The sequence below is a fragment of the Engystomops pustulosus genome, chromosome 6 (genome assembly GCF_040894005.1).
Source record: "Engystomops pustulosus chromosome 6, aEngPut4.maternal, whole genome shotgun sequence".
Taxonomy (NCBI): Eukaryota; Metazoa; Chordata; class Amphibia; order Anura; family Leptodactylidae; genus Engystomops; species Engystomops pustulosus.
This window is the reverse complement of record NC_092416.1, coordinates 34,328,599-34,344,266: the sequence shown is the minus strand read 5'-3', so window position 1 is coordinate 34,344,266 and position 15,668 is coordinate 34,328,599. Positions and strand designations below refer to the sequence as shown.

Genomic DNA, 15,668 nt, shown 5'->3' with positions numbered 1-15,668 from the left:
CAGGTGTTGGCGATTAAACGGCTATTTTTTCAATATCCCAACCAGGAGGCATTATCCAGAATCCAAACATTGAAGTGAGATGCAAAATATTTGTAGAAAAGGTAAGAAGGTGGAGAGTTTAGCGCTGAAGTCAAGCTCTCCCTGCCCCATGATATGCTCTAATTGTCATCACTGAGCCCAGGGACATCGGTAACCGGCTCTGCTGAAGTCCAGCGGATGATGTCAATCACAGCAGGGTGGACCGAAGCAGAAAGAGCTCGAGGCTCCGCCGCCCCACGGCCCCCCTGGTTGATTCCAACACACCGAGCAACAAAATAAACATGAAAGATTTTTAGCTGCATACTGGTAGAGGTTAATTAGGCTTCTGCTGACAGGTTCCCTTTATATACGACTATATTTGGAGTGAGTGAATATAAAGGAACTATCCAGTTATTGAAGTTTTGTGTTTTTGGTTTGTTGTTTTTTTAAACCTATTCAAACCCTTTGATTTTTGTCCCCTCTGGGTTCATTGATGAGGTCCATGGGTGCAACTGCCTGTCTCCGTTTTATATGTAAATGAGTTTCCCCAGAATGTGGGGAAATACGGTGGTGCAAATAAAATAAAATTTTCCTATGGCATTCCGTTCTCCTGCACCATCGGCTTGGATGAAGGTGTCCGGGGTCTTGGGACCTGGTGCAGCTAATCCACAGAAGAAGTAGAAACCATGACCCCTGAGGTCATCAGATTGCACTAGTGGGTCCACATGGGTGACGGACACTTCCAGTCAGGTGTGCTGGGGAGCAGACGACCATTGCAATGTTGGAATCGAGGACTGGAGTAGGGTAAGTACACGTAAATATTTATTGCTTACTCTGGACCTGTGTGGCTTTTCAGAACTCCTTCATTCAGCCCCTTACTCCTGAATAGCCCTTACTTTGGATAGGTTATCAATATCTTATTGATGGGCTCGGACACACTGACCGACCATATGCCTCTGGGTCATTGAAAATTCTAATTCATACTAAACTCTGCAAGCAATTACAAAGACGTAATTAGCAAAAAAAAAGTAATCAAAAGATACAAAAGCTTAAAAAGTTAAAGTGCTGATTCCATAAGAGCCCATCGAAGTTTAGCAGGTGCCAAGCTGTAGCGGAGGAGCAGATTATAGAAGTGCATGCTTTAAAGATTTAGGGCCCCCAGGAGCCAACACTATAGGACAAGAAAGGCCATGCAAATGGAGAGAATTAGAGAAAACGCAATGGACGTGCACGTGGCAAATAGCCACCCTCACAGCTTGGGCTTACCATAGGTCTCCTGTCTACTCTCATCCCAAGCAGACTTTGTCTTCCTGGACGAACTCTCTGCGCAACAGTGGAAGAGAGAAGGAGAGATGAAGATGTGAGGAGGACACTGGTGACGTAACATAGCGAAATCAATGAACTCTTATAGTAAGGAATATTCATTCCCCATAAGCCTGGAGAATAGGCAACAGAGACCTCCAAGAAGTCAATTTATGGAAACCGGTTTATTTTCACAAGATTCTGCTGCTATAGAACATGGGAGGTTACACCGAACTTCTACAGATACCAAAAATGGGACCAAATTCATCATTATTCAAAACTGGAGAATAGTCTCAACATAATAGAGATTGTATGGCCAAATCAGATCTGGAATCCATACGTCCAGTAGATGTTCAAGGACGTGGGACAAAGCATGCTCAACTAAATTACTGTCACCAGGGACCTAATTTTCACTAAAGACAGGTTACAGAAGCCCATCACAGCTGCATTGCACATATGCCTTTCTGCTTTCTCTTAGCATTTGCAAATATAAGTGTGTTATAACTTACCTTGCACCCTGACAGAATCCTCTGTGTAGTCCCAGGGGTTGGGTTTTGCATTTCAAAAAACATGTGACTTGTCTGTGCTGCAGACGACTCAGCTCTCAGCCCCCACATTTGTGCTCCTGTACAGCTCCTCCCTCCTGCTCCTTCACAGAGGTCACAGCCTGGTGAGCTGACATCAGTGGTGGAGGGAGGAGCTGTACAGGAGCACAAAGGTGGGGGCCAAGAGCTGAACCAAGAGTCTGCAGCACAGACAAGTCACATGTTATTTCTTGAAACGCATACCTCTGGGACTACACAGAGGATTCTGTCAGGGTGCAAGGTAAGTTATAACACACAATTATATTGTAATGCAAATGCTTAGCGAAAGGCATTTCTGCAATGCCGGTGCGATGGGCTTCTGTAACGGGTCTTTAGTGAAAATGAGGTCTCTTGTGACAGGTTCCCTTTAAAGAATAAATGTTTAATAGAGGGTTGAGGTAGACTGTCTAGACCCCCTGCAGTATGCAAATTGGGGGGGGGGGGGTGGCAAGTCCTCCTTAGCTTCTTAGCTACCATGCAATTCTGTGAGCTTAGCAAAAGTTCTTTGTTCCAAGATAGCTATGGGACTTCCGATATGGCTCAAGTGACAAGCAGAATTTCAAAGACAAAAATACAAGGGCACCTCAGGGGAAATTACAGTCCAACAGTCTGTCCATCCCAGGGGGTCCCAGCAGTTGCCGCCCCCCCCCCCACCCCACCCCATCCCAATCAGATATTTATCCTCCATGTTGTGGATATGGGAGAAATGTTAACAATGAGAATAACCCTAACAGTGGGGGTTCCAGTTCCCAGGAGACACTTCACCGATCCCCAGCTACAACTTTGAAATATAGATTTATTTTCTGAGTTCTGCTGCAACACACAAAATGTATCAGTAAGAAATAATATTCAATGGTGTGGAAGCGAGGACGCTACGGCTTGAAGGCAAGTCAAACCAAAAAAAGTCCATAGTAAACCACATAGACGACAAGGTTCTACCTCTAAGACACCAAAGGATCCAGGTTCTTTGTAATGGTGGGTAACTCAACTGGGACTCTCTGAAATTGATATTTACTCCTCATAAACACCCCCACTAAAATTTTTCATTTCTATTGAACCAAAGGGGCTAGAGAGAAAATTCCAAAAAAATAAACAATAACACAAAACTGCAGCAAAAAACTGGACACAGAGAATAGTTTGACTGCCAAGTCTCTACCCCACTACTGGAGACTTCTGGAGTCAAAGATTTACAGAAAAAGAACCAAACAAAACAAAAACAAAAAAATTGGCAGAAATCGGCAGAAAAGAAAAAACTTTCGAGAAAAACAGCACAAATTTTTATTCATCTGGTTTCATGTTATTTAGCTTCAACCAATCAGAAAACAAATGTAAACATTTTTTTTAAAAAACAAACAAGCAAAAAGAATGCGATGTGTCTTTTTTCATCCTAGCATGATGTGGAATATAAAATAGCTCAGGCATCGGAGGCCCCGCCTCCTCTATGAACCACGCCCATTTTTTGTTAAGAGCAAAGCAAAAGGTCTCAGATTTGTAAAGTAAATGTTTGCGCCTTAATTTGAGACTTTCTACAACAAAAAAAGTGTACTAAAGGGGTTAGCTACTTAACAAGGCAAGTATAAAACCCACCAATATTATACTTACCCCCTTAAAGTTTTCCGTTTTCCGCTGACTCGGGGCTTCCTATGCCGTCCCATGTCCTGCTGGCTCCTGGCAGATGGAGAGGGTCATGCAGTTGTTATTGTCTGCATTCCCCCTCCATCATTACCACCTCCATATCAGTTTTTGGGTGTCAAGGACATCTGCACGCCCCCTGTGTTAGCGGCGTTCATGGAGGGGGCGTGCATACAGTAATGTCTGTATGGCCCCCATCATCTGGCAAAAACCAGCAGAACACAGAGGATCACTTAAAGTCCTAGTCCTACTGCCCGGGGTAAGTTAACCTTGCGGCTCCCGAAACAGGGGTAATTATTATACAGCTGACCCAATTAGGATTTTATACTTACCCAGTTAAAGTTTGCAGTAAGTGGCCAACCCAATTAAATTATTAAAACGAGATGTTTTTATGGACACATGTCATAGCTGGTTAACACACAGAGCATCGGACCACTGATGCATAGTAGTAAATTGGAAGCAAAAAAAGGGGTTCTGGTTTTTGTTTTTAGAGAATTAAAAAAAAATAAAATAAATAAAAATCTTGAACAGTTCTGTAATACAGAAAATACCAAGTGATCGACACATCTCCTCCTGTCTGGTTTATGTAAACCTCGCCCCATTGAATACAGCTCACCGCACACGTGTAACGGTCATGAGATGATGTGAGATGACTGGCCAAGCTCAAGAACTACAAGTTATAAAGGAAAAAAATGAGTCCTACCTGTAGGATCAAAATCATGAGATGGGAAGTCATGGGACGAGCTGAAGCTCCGCTCAACTTTCTGCTTCTTGTCAGTGGATGAGTCACTGCTCAGAACGCTCCCATGCCTGAAAAGAGAGACCCAAAAATGTCTTACTACAAATGGAAGGGGATCAAACCGGTGGTGTCCATGTTGTGGAAAGTGATGACATATTCCCTTAAACCCACAAATCCCGATTTCGTTCTTACAGTAATAGACATAAGGCGCAGAAATTAAGAAGCAAAAAATAAACTAGAAATAGTATATAAGCATAATAGAGTATAAGGAGAACTCACCTGGTTGGTTTTCTTCCATGAAACCTGAAATAAAATAAATCCGGATATTATTTTGGGGAATATGTATATTATATTAGCACTTCAGAAACATATAAACCACTGACAAGTCTATGAAACGGAGAAGGTCTGGACACCACAGCTTACAATCAGAGTTTCTTAGTAACGGTAAGGCCAAGTCCCGTGGTTGGTAGACACAGCAGGTTAGCCATTGAGGTTTAGCCTCTAGCGCACATCACAGGCCACAAACAGTGGCTCTGTGGTCCACTGTATGTAGCCTTTGTGCAATCGGTGTGGGGTTTTTTGCTTGTGACAGTAGAAGACAGTACTTTACGTTTTTACCCTCCAGAGGTTCTGGAGAACTTGCTTCAGCCAGTGAGTGGCCTTCCCAAACTTGTAGACAATAACGGAAGGAGACTTCCCATGCTCATCGAAGTATTGTTCTGAAGAGGCCACTTAATCGGTCAAAGAAAGTCCTGTGTCCTCCAGAACCTTTGTCCGGGTGCAGTTTGAAAAACTGAAAGCATTGGCTTGACGTGAGGAACTGGGAGTCAGAGCAGAGTAAGAAGGCTTTCTTGTGTTTCCCACCCCTGCCCCCCCATTGCTGTACTCCAACGTGGTATAACTACTCCATTCAGCTTCCATCCACCATTTGTGGCACAAAATTCATGCCTACTGTTCCAGCTTGCTAAGGGGCCTTCATCAGCGCGGGCGTCATCATTCTTTAGCTCCATAATATTTTACCGCTTTTTCCGCATGGACAGCTTGGCCTATTACACAGGCAGGGCTTATTTTTCTCAGCTGTGGATGCAGATATGTCTTGTACGAGAACTTTACTACACGCGCTGTAATTTACAGTATTACACTGGAGATGAATGAGACTCAGTTAAGCCTCCAGTACACTACGCTGTCCTCATCCCGTTCCCTACAAGTAACATCTGGGCTCATTGCCAGGCGGAGGGCAGGTTCTCCGGAGCCTGTGAAAGGGGATGACGTCTGCATTTCCTGCCGCTACGCAAGGACACTAATGCCCGATCTGTATACAGGTCTGGCCTCCTTCCATGACATAATCCCCCGGCCACTCAATCTCTTCTCCAGGGTCCGCGGAGAAGTCAGTAACATGTCACCTGGTGCCTTCCAGTGTTACACAACATACTAGAGTTTACTCTATAACACTATAGCTAACAAAGCATCACTGAGCGTCACCACTATGTACTAGCACCTCTGGCCCCATAGAATAATAACAAAACAAAAAAAAATTATCAATTATGTATAAATACATCTACACTGACAAGTGGGTGTTACCATTAGTGGGTGTGCCGCTTCACAGTCTGATACTGACCGATCAATGTTAACCTGCTAATAAGTTCTTAGAGGGAAACCCCATAAAAATAAAAGGAATGTTAAAACCCTGTTGCCAGTTTATTCATCAGTATCCAGGAATAACAGGAAAATGGTGCAACATGAGAAAAGATCCGGTGGAATTATTACTAGGGAGGAGACCAAAGTACAAAAAACAAGAACCCCATGTGAAAGAAGCAGTGGTACCACCCATTTACATTGAGCACATGTACACCCCAATTCTCATGACGACTGGTGGGCGCAGCGATTACACACTCATATTTGTGGATAGTGGAGAAGTCCAATTTGTAAAAGTTTAGACTATAACATGTCCACATCATGGGAATAAAGGGCATAACTACCATGTTCAATACCAGAGAACTCACTCAGTACTTTAACTGGTTAAGACCTAAAAATCCTGATCATGCCCAGTCCGCGAATCAAGGACCGGGTGGCGATTGGATTTTTAAAGGATCAAACACTAAGCCAGGGACTGGACTCCATGTATCATGATGCAAGGAGTCGCCGCAGAGCCTCTAGGCAAAAATGCCAAAATGAGATCAAGCTTCCCAATATATAACTATCATGATGTGGGGACACACAAAATCCGCCCACCACAATTTACATATCAAGAGAGCATAGTAGAACTATTAGGATATATAATGGGGGTCCCCTGATCCATATCCCACCTCGTAAGAGCAGGCGAAACAGGTGGGAGTCACACGTATCAGACATTTAGGACATCTCCTCTTTCAATCTCATATAAACATTCACCTTTAATCCAAACAGTCTACCATTACGTAGAAAGTTGGCAGATAAGTAGAAACTTCTACCCAAGTGTGTCCGTCTTAATAAACACAACTCCAGCCGTGTAATGTCAACAGCGCAGATATGTTTTCTTCAGGTTGAAGCTAGAAGGGTGTGTACCTGCCTTGGAAACCATCCAAAAATATTTTATCTGGAACTGCAACTGCGATAATACAAGGTACTCGTCTCGGCAGCCCACACGTGCGAGCGCCCATCCTTTCCACAATAGAATGTGGGATTTTCCAATATTCTGCAGAGACGAAGGTTTTAAGCCCGGTGGATTAACAAGGCCGTGGGTTGGAGGGGGTAGGCACAATTCCAGGTAGGATGAGTGCTGAGCTCTAAATATGTCAAAGGAGAACACAATTAGAAATTGAAGCCAACCAAGCCCACGAGCTGCGGGAAGATCTGCCGACATAAAGAAATACAATGGGGCTAATTTACTAAGGGTCCACGGATCGCATTTTTGTTGGACATCCCAAAGTTTTCGGGGATTGTATGGTATTTAGAAGGGGTTTGTGTTGCACGCGATCAGATTTTTTTCTCTATCGCACCGTCTTTAATGCGACAGAAATCGGGGGGCGGGCCGACTGATTCGGACTGAGCGCGGGATTTAACTTTCAAATTGTGTTGCAAGACAATACAATTACATGCACCAGGAAGAAGAAGGTGAACTCTGTCGGACCTGAGCGGGGAAGCGACACATGCAGGATATCGGGGCACGATCTTAGGGAAACAGTGCATATTCGTCGGAACAATGCACTTTGGTTGAACTCCTTGGACAGGTAAGTAAATGTGCCCCAATGTGTTATTCCTCACCTCTCCTAGTCATAATATCACCACCCAAGAGTCTACACAACCTGAATCTAGCGCATCTGAAAATACTGACATAAAGACCCACCAATATCCAGATCAAAAACCTGGCAATGAAGAGTATACATCACAAAATATAATTCCAGGGGGTACTATTGCCATATTCACCCACCCTCCCGTAACCTCGGGAATCTTCTGCAAAGAAGGTAGGGGAGCTCCTTCAGACCTAGGATAGAAGAGAAGTCTCCCAAGACCATGTTTTGTAGTTGGTGGACATAACACTATCCCAGAGAAGTCCAGAAAGTGAATGGATCTTGGGGCCAATGGTTAAAGTCCATCTGATGGATTTATAAAATTAAAAAAAAAAAAACATTTAAGTCTAACAAAATAATGTATTATGTAGGGGGTGCTTAATAAAGTTACCTGGGGCACTTTCTTTTTTAATAATTGTGCCACCGAACGATTTCTAGGCCGTTCTTGTTTTCTCCCAACATGGGAGGTAGTTCTTCTCAGACTTCTTGAGGTCACTGTTCTGGGATAGTCTGAGGCACTCCACATGTCTTGGGTTTGGCTATTACTACTTATACCATTCCTAGAAAAGGCAAACTTATCTATCACAATACCAACGGACCCCGTGGCACGCATGGGAGATTTGAGAACATCAGTGATGGTCATGTCAGAAGACCAGACTTGAGTGGAAATTCTTTTCAAAGAATTCCCTACCTAATGTTACATTTCGTTCCTCAGACTGGACGGTCACTTCAATCAGATACGTGACGGAACATGTTCAGCAACATAGCAGGAACTTTTTGTGATGATGTTTTTGAAGCCATTGTCAGGAGGAGAGACTACAAAGGGGAAAAGTTTGCTGGAATTATTCAACTTTTTTTTTTTTTTTCCCTAAAAGGTTTTATTAAAAAATAAAAAAAAAAACTTTACATCAAACCATGGTCTTCTAGTGACCACAGGAAAGATACAGATCCAAAACCAGGAAACCACAAAATAGCTGAATATAACACAAATATGCAAAACGTGGGCTACAATATCCACTATTACCTACCTCTGTACGATTAGGGGTGCGTTTACACATGTCATTTTGAAACGCAACACACAACAGAGGAGTAAAAAAAAAAAAAAAAAAAAACAATTCCAATAGAAAGGAGTAACATTACTGAACACTGGATGTAAAACTCTCCGAACATCACCGTCAAATCAGACGTGTCATCACATGACTAGGAGTACAAGAGGTTTCCAGTGGGAGCCACATTCTCCCTGGAGAGAGTCATTTATCTGCACTCCCAGGCAGCCCGGCGCTTCTATCTACTGAGACATCACTGAAAATAACTGGGGTCAGGTTCATACAGTGCAGCAGATTTATGAGAATTTTTGAGAGAAGAAGTAGATGGCTTCTTTCTTTCAAAAACAGCTCCTCTAATAACCATGGGTAGTGTGCGGCACTGCTGTTACGCTCCAGTCACCTTTATACAGTGCAATACCAGCACAAACCATGCTCAGTTGTGGCACTGTTTTTGGAACGAAACAGTCATGTTTTTCAACCCCTATTATCATTTATTATATTTAATGATCCAAACTAGGTTCGGCAGTTCCACCGCTAGCAACTTGGAATGTTAGTAATCGGTCTGATGGAGATCTGAAGGACATAACTGGTCAATCACAGTCATTCCTAGTTGTTAGTGGCACAAAATTTTGTGATTGGCACCCCATCAAGCAACATGCCTGGGTTAGACGTAACGGATGTACTGGACGATGCCGTACCTATAGTTGGGGTCTGCTCATTTTACTTAATTCATGGCTGTCTGAATGGGTCCTAACAGGTTCTGTGTTCAACCCCTTTTCTTAAGCATGGAGCTAGGACCAGGAAACATGGCTGCCATACGGATCCCGTTTCTTGAGTGGTTCATGGTCGTCTGAAGACCATGAGCCATGTAGAAAAAGTGCAAAATAATTTTCCTGTTTAGCTTGAAGGTAGTTAGTGTCTCACTATGAGGCATTGTCTGAGGGCCTGAAAAGTAATCAACTAAATTATGTAGTTAAAGAAGTTCTACCAATCAGCCAACTTTTGGGCCGATTCAAGGGACCTTCTTCCACCTTCACTCTGACACAGACAGAGTTCAGTTTCCTACCGCATGACTGAGATATGATAAAGGGGGGATGGGTGTTTCGCTATGTTTTGGGACTATAGACCAGGCATAATTGAAGGTGTCTTTTATTTAAAATTTTTTATCTAAAAAGACTGTGTAAGAATAGAGAAAAGGCCACACTAAACCTCACCGATTCCCCACATAAATGGTTCCTGGTTTAGCAATGACATCCAGACAAAAGGGGGACGTCACCAGTCATGTGACCTTAGAAGACAATGATTGGCTACAATGATAACAAGAACCTATGTCATCACTGAACCAGGAAGTGTGATGAGGGACTGCGCCGTATCGGGAGCAGCGGCGGATCTCTGTATGGTGAATGTGGTGTTAGATTATACAGCAGACTCGATTCTTGTACTTTGTGCATAGGAAAAACGTTTTTGTAGATTTTTTTTTTGATTAATGCTTTTTAAAACATTTCGACAACACAATCTAAATAATGACTCTTTATATAGCACCTATAGATTACACAGCGCTGCACAGCACTTGCCAAATCAGTCCCTGTCCCCATGGGGCTCACAATCTAATTAACCTAATATTATGTTTTTGGAGTGTGAGAGGAAACCGGAGGACCCAAAGGAAACCCACACAAACACAGAGAGAAGATACAAACTCTTTGCAGATGTTGAACTGGGTGAAACTTGAACCAAGGACCCCAGCGCTGCAAGGCTTTTAGATCCAAAAATAAATCTCCAGTACACGTTATATATGAAAAGCTTTAGTGTAACAACCTTATATGAACCCGACAGACTATTCAGGTTTTGTCTCCACACATCACATCCCCAGACACAATACCAGTTTAACCTGGTGTTCAAGGGTAGACGGCATCCGTCACCAGTGAAGTACAGTTACTATAACTTGTGAGGCAGAGCATAAAAACCATGTACAACAATAATTACACAATGATAACAATAATTATGTCGCCATATACCATCCTGTACATAACATCTAGTGCCGCTCTGAAGGCCTAAACAGCAGGATTGTGCGACAACACCGGCCTACAGTCAATGGCGCTTTCTAGAAACATAATTACACTCCATGGGAGAACCGCAAGCACGTCCAACAGTGGGCTACCGGCCGCCAAGGGTATAATTATCTATTTAGTGACCATTGTCTTCAACGCTCAAGTTTTAAAGGCAAAAATTTTAATTGCAGAAATAATATGGTCTACCTAAAGATTTTAGGATTTGTTTTTACAATAAGGTGCGGTGGTTAAAGATCTATGCCCGTCACCCAACTAAGGATCATCGTGTCACCCTAAGAAACCATGTTTGGTGAAAACACAGTTGACCATAGATCTTGAACATTGCTTGCCACTCAGGTTCAGAGTATTAAGGCTACATTCAGAAGGCAGTTGCCCGCCATACCGTAGCACGGTGGGCACACAGAGGCGCAAGGGGAGAGGAGGAGGAGGTGGTGAGCACCGCTCATCCCCGCCTCTCTCCATAGGATTATATGGCACACGGCTCCGTATTCCGTTGAAAGATAGGACATGTCCTATCCTTCTACGGGGTACTGTGCAGTATGGTGCCGCACCGAAGCGCTCCCGTTGGGCGCCTAGGCCCATTGCCATCTATGGGGGGTGTATATTTGTCCCCGTTACGTTAGTCGGAATGTAGCATAAGGGTTTATTCACACGCACAGTCCGGATCTGTGAAGGAGGAAACATGTGGTTGTCCCGCAGGGATGAAAGGACTCTTTGCATCATGCACACTTATGTTGCTTGGACTCCCGTCCAGCGTTTAGTAGAAAGGAGCGGACCTGAACTTTAGGTTCGGCCTCCTCCAAATCATCAGCCCCGCCTAACCCGGAAATGTCCCTTGTGATGGGCGGTAGAGCACCTAAACAGGCAGCTTTACGCCCTTAGCAGTTAGGCATGGGTATGATATACCAGGTGGGTCCACCAGGTATCTATCTGGCCAATCACAGCCATGCCTAGTTTCAGGGGGTGCGTAATGGTGCTCGATTAGTTGCTCTACACCCCACCAAGCAACATGTCCGGGTTAGGCGAGCTGCCAAACCCGAAACTGTGTATTCTCATCTGTAGTGTTTAGTTAACCAAATGTTGGCACCACATTGTTTGGGATTCACAAGCCAAGCACGTTAGTCACCTATACATACTGCGGGACTACAGCATTAAAGGCAATTATGATGCCAATCACAGCCATGCCTAGTTTCAGGGGTGCGTAATGCTGCCCGATTAGTTGCTCTACAGCCCACCAAGCAACATGTCCGCGTTAGGTGAGCTGCCAAACCTGAAACTGGGTACGCTCATCTGTAGTGTTTAGTCAACCAAATGTTGCCACCACATTGTTTGGGATTCACAAGCCAAGCACGTTAGTCATCTATACATACTGCGGGACAGCAGCATTAAAGGCAATTATGATGTCTCAATTCAATGTACCTGCAAAGAGAACAGTCTGGGAAATTTGGCCAACATACAGTGCGACTAAAAAACGTTCACCTGGCCTTATACAGCGCCAACTTTATCCGGTTAACGGGGCTCGACCAAATTTTAAAAAATATCTTGTATTTTTTGGTGAACGTGTCTAACCAGAAACATCAATTTACAGCCAAGAATTCCTAAAGATGGAAGAATACATCACTCCACTATCTGAGGAAGTCCTAAAGAGATGAACGGAGCAGTAACATGCCAGCACATTGAAATCAGGACCACCCTGATCCCACGATTGGTTAGAGATCCAGTGATCAATCCCTCACCAATGAGCATCACCTGTCCCGGCCTCCTAAATATAGGCGATAACTTGAGAATTTGCTTTGACCGGTCGCCACATCTATTTTAGTAAGGTAAAATAAAAATGTAAAAAAAAAAATAAATAAATAAATAGCGTTCCACAGAAAATATCCATTCGGGATTGTCTTTTCTCACGGGATTGCATTCTGCCTACAGTAATACTAAGGAGTGTAGTGATCAGATTAACACTTTAATATACTACATGTGCTCCGACGTAAACCACAGGCTGGATGTGAACGGAGTCCAAGCTGCAAGAATCTAGAAAGTTTGAGGATTTTCAGAGAAACAGAAGTGAAAAATGTGGCATAATATGAGAGAAGGCTTTTTCCCCCCAGTAATGGAAGTGGATTAGACAGACCATGCATGGAAAATCCAATGTCTGAGGCTGTGTACTTTTCTAAAGAAAACTGAAGGAACAGTACCTGAGTGTCCCCAGTCCCATGGAAAAAGTGATGGGATAATAGCTTGGCTGTAGGGTGCAGCACTGTTGGAACATCTCCTAGACACAGAAGAGGCCTTGTGTACTCCAGCGAGTAGTCACTACACACTGCCCTACACACCAAGACACAGGGGGAGGGTACACAACGAGCTATCACATACATACACACTATACATACATATATATGAGCCACCAACATAACGAGAACGTTTCTAAATGGTGTGTGGATAAATGTGTTTAGTTCCTATCACAGATCTCCAAACCCTCTGCACATGCATAGATTTAAAGGGATTGTACAGCCAGGCATACAATAAATTGAAGGAAAAAAAAGTCCTGCACTGCTGCTCGTCTTCAGGACAGATTTGCCGAAACAGCAGTAGCTCAGTAAAGTTAGTATTTGTTACGTTATTTCATTCTGGATTTATGTGGGGTTTTTTTTGTTTTTTTTTTTAAATCTGAGGGGATTCTAGACTTAGGTTGGCCACCAATAACAAACTTATAGGGTCTACCATATCCCAGTTTGCCTGTAGTCCACAGGTCACATGACTGAAGAACTTAGGACTTCCTGTGATGTCCTGTGTCCTGCTGCCAGGGAAGTCACATGACTCAAGACTCCCACAAGCATCAAGAAAACTTTACTGAGGTAAGCACAATGTGAGTGATCCTATTATTGTGTTGTACTTGCCCTGAAGGAGTATCTTATTAGGGACTATCCCCTTTAAAGGAAACCTACCATCAAAATCCATCATGATAAACCGGGGACATTACTCATAGATCCAGGCACCCGGACTGTGGTAATCATCTTATATTTGTTATCCATGACCTCCTTTATTCTAAAATCAACTTTAAAAAAAATGCTAATGTGCCAGAAGAGATCTACCCTTTGGCTTTACAGGCTGTTACACTGCTCTCACTCTCCACTTGCTTCCTCAGCACTTCTTCCATTCTTGTGACCAGTGGAGGTACCAACACGGAGACCCCCACCAATCAGCAAGTTAGTCAGTTAATAGCATGGTGGCTAACTTGTTGTCAATGGAGAACCCCTTTAAAGGGGAAGCCTAGAAACCCCTTCTTGGAGTAGATCAGGGGTTAGCAAGAAGTAGGCTCTCCGTTCTATTGTTGAAGCAGCTGTCTTGTGTTCCTCCAATTCTACCGATTGGCCGCCGCCGGTCCTGACACAAGACAGTGGAGCGGTGAGCCAGAGTAAGGTAATTACAAATCTTGACCAGGATTTAGGAAGACCCCGTTAACCCAAAGGGTTAACCCATATCATCCCCACACGTAAACCAGCAGTGTGTAGGACACTTTATAGGCTTTCCATACATACCTATGCCGTTTCTCACAGATCTGTGATATTAGAAAATAATTTACAGCCACAGCCCCGGTGCATTCAGAAGTTCATTTACATAAAGATAAAAACTGAATTTTCTCTGATATGACATATCTAGGGAAAAGGAAAGGTTCACTTGGAAAAAGGGCCCACATAATGCTGGTTTTACTTGTGAGGTGATTTGTGAGCAGACAGAGTCCCACTGAAGACCACATCAAATTTTGTAACCAATTATTTTTTGCTCCAGTATAGTAATCTCTGTAGGTAGTCGCTTATACGTAACTTAGATGTTAGGTTTATAGTTTTACTGCAAATATATAGGATTCCATGGAAACAGGCTACAAACACTTTAACCAATTGCTGTTACTAGAGCACAGGTAAGATGGCCGCCTCCATAATCTTAGACAAGAAAGTGACACGTTATCTGGTTTAAACTAGTGAAAATGAAAATTGGTGGCAATATACACCACCAGCTATCAATACTAAGGAAATATGTCAACCAGCAAGTCCTCATTTGAGATAATGGAACTAATTGTGTGAGGGGACAACATGGTGTCATAGCCCCTCATGAATTTTGTAATTTTTACGGTCCTTTCAGGTTTTCTCGTTATAGCTAGTGATGGCATGTTCGCAAAACGAGCCTGAACAAAGAGCCGGCTCATTTTCATGAACAATGTGAACAGACTCAATGGCTCACTAAATCCTGCCCCTAAACGCCTCACCACGCCCCCTTTAACCCGATAAAATCGGGTTAAAAATAGAGTGTTGTGTGGTGACTGACTGGCCTGCAGCTCCGTATTATACATTTATTAGAGCTGGCTCTTCTTAGTGAGCGGAGCCTAATGAGCCAGCTCATTAAGAAGAGCCAGAATTCCCATCATTAGTTAGATGCTACTTAAATCTACCTCAGGATGAGGTAATCGTATTTTATGAGGTAATTTCTGGTTTTGGTTCTTCCCGCACTTTTTTCCTGCCTAGTGATAGTAAAAGGTAAGCTGTGATTCGTCACAAGATGGACGAATAGAAATGCTGTTTCCAGGCTTATGTTTGCAGCCACTCTTTGGATTGGTTACATAGCCTGGCTACTTACCTATAAAAGCCGTGATCATCTGGCCCAGTCTTCAATCGAGCCTCAGCTGAGAGACATTCCTACCGGCCGAGGGTTGGGATGTTTCGTTAGTAGGGGGTTTCATCTCCCAGCTAATGCCGGGGAGATTCAGTTTTTACAGTATTAATTTAATTATTTAACTAATTTATGAATATTTTATATTATTAATAAATTAGTTTACTCAATAAAAAAGAAATCACTGCCTTAATTTTACCATATATGATAGTCCTGTGTTCTTACTATTGGTTTGCAGGTTATTCTTGAATGAATGGGACTTGTGCACCTGGCATTCAAATTCTGTGTGCAGTGTAGCGTGGGCACCCGCACTACTATTAAAGGGGTTTTCCCACTAAATACTTATG

The 15,668-nt window shown here is 43.2% G+C and overlaps 1 protein-coding gene across 4 annotated transcripts in view; it reads right to left on the bottom strand.

The window, feature by feature from the left end:
* ARHGEF12 (Rho guanine nucleotide exchange factor 12) overlaps positions 1 to 15,668 on the bottom strand; it is a 97,125-nt gene that overhangs the window by 72,349 nt on the left and 9,108 nt on the right. For 2 of the 4 annotated variants that reach the window (XM_072155626.1, XM_072155627.1), the window contains exons 2-4: positions 4,555 to 4,578; positions 4,240 to 4,346; positions 1,285 to 1,341 (exon numbers count right to left, since the gene is read on the bottom strand). In XM_072155626.1, coding sequence (XP_072011727.1) covers positions 1,285 to 1,341; positions 4,240 to 4,346; positions 4,555 to 4,578 — 188 coding nt within the window. The remainder of the gene's footprint in view (positions 1 to 1,284; positions 1,342 to 4,239; positions 4,347 to 4,554; positions 4,579 to 15,668) is intronic. The other 2 variants (XM_072155628.1, XM_072155629.1) reach the window with 1 other exon arrangement.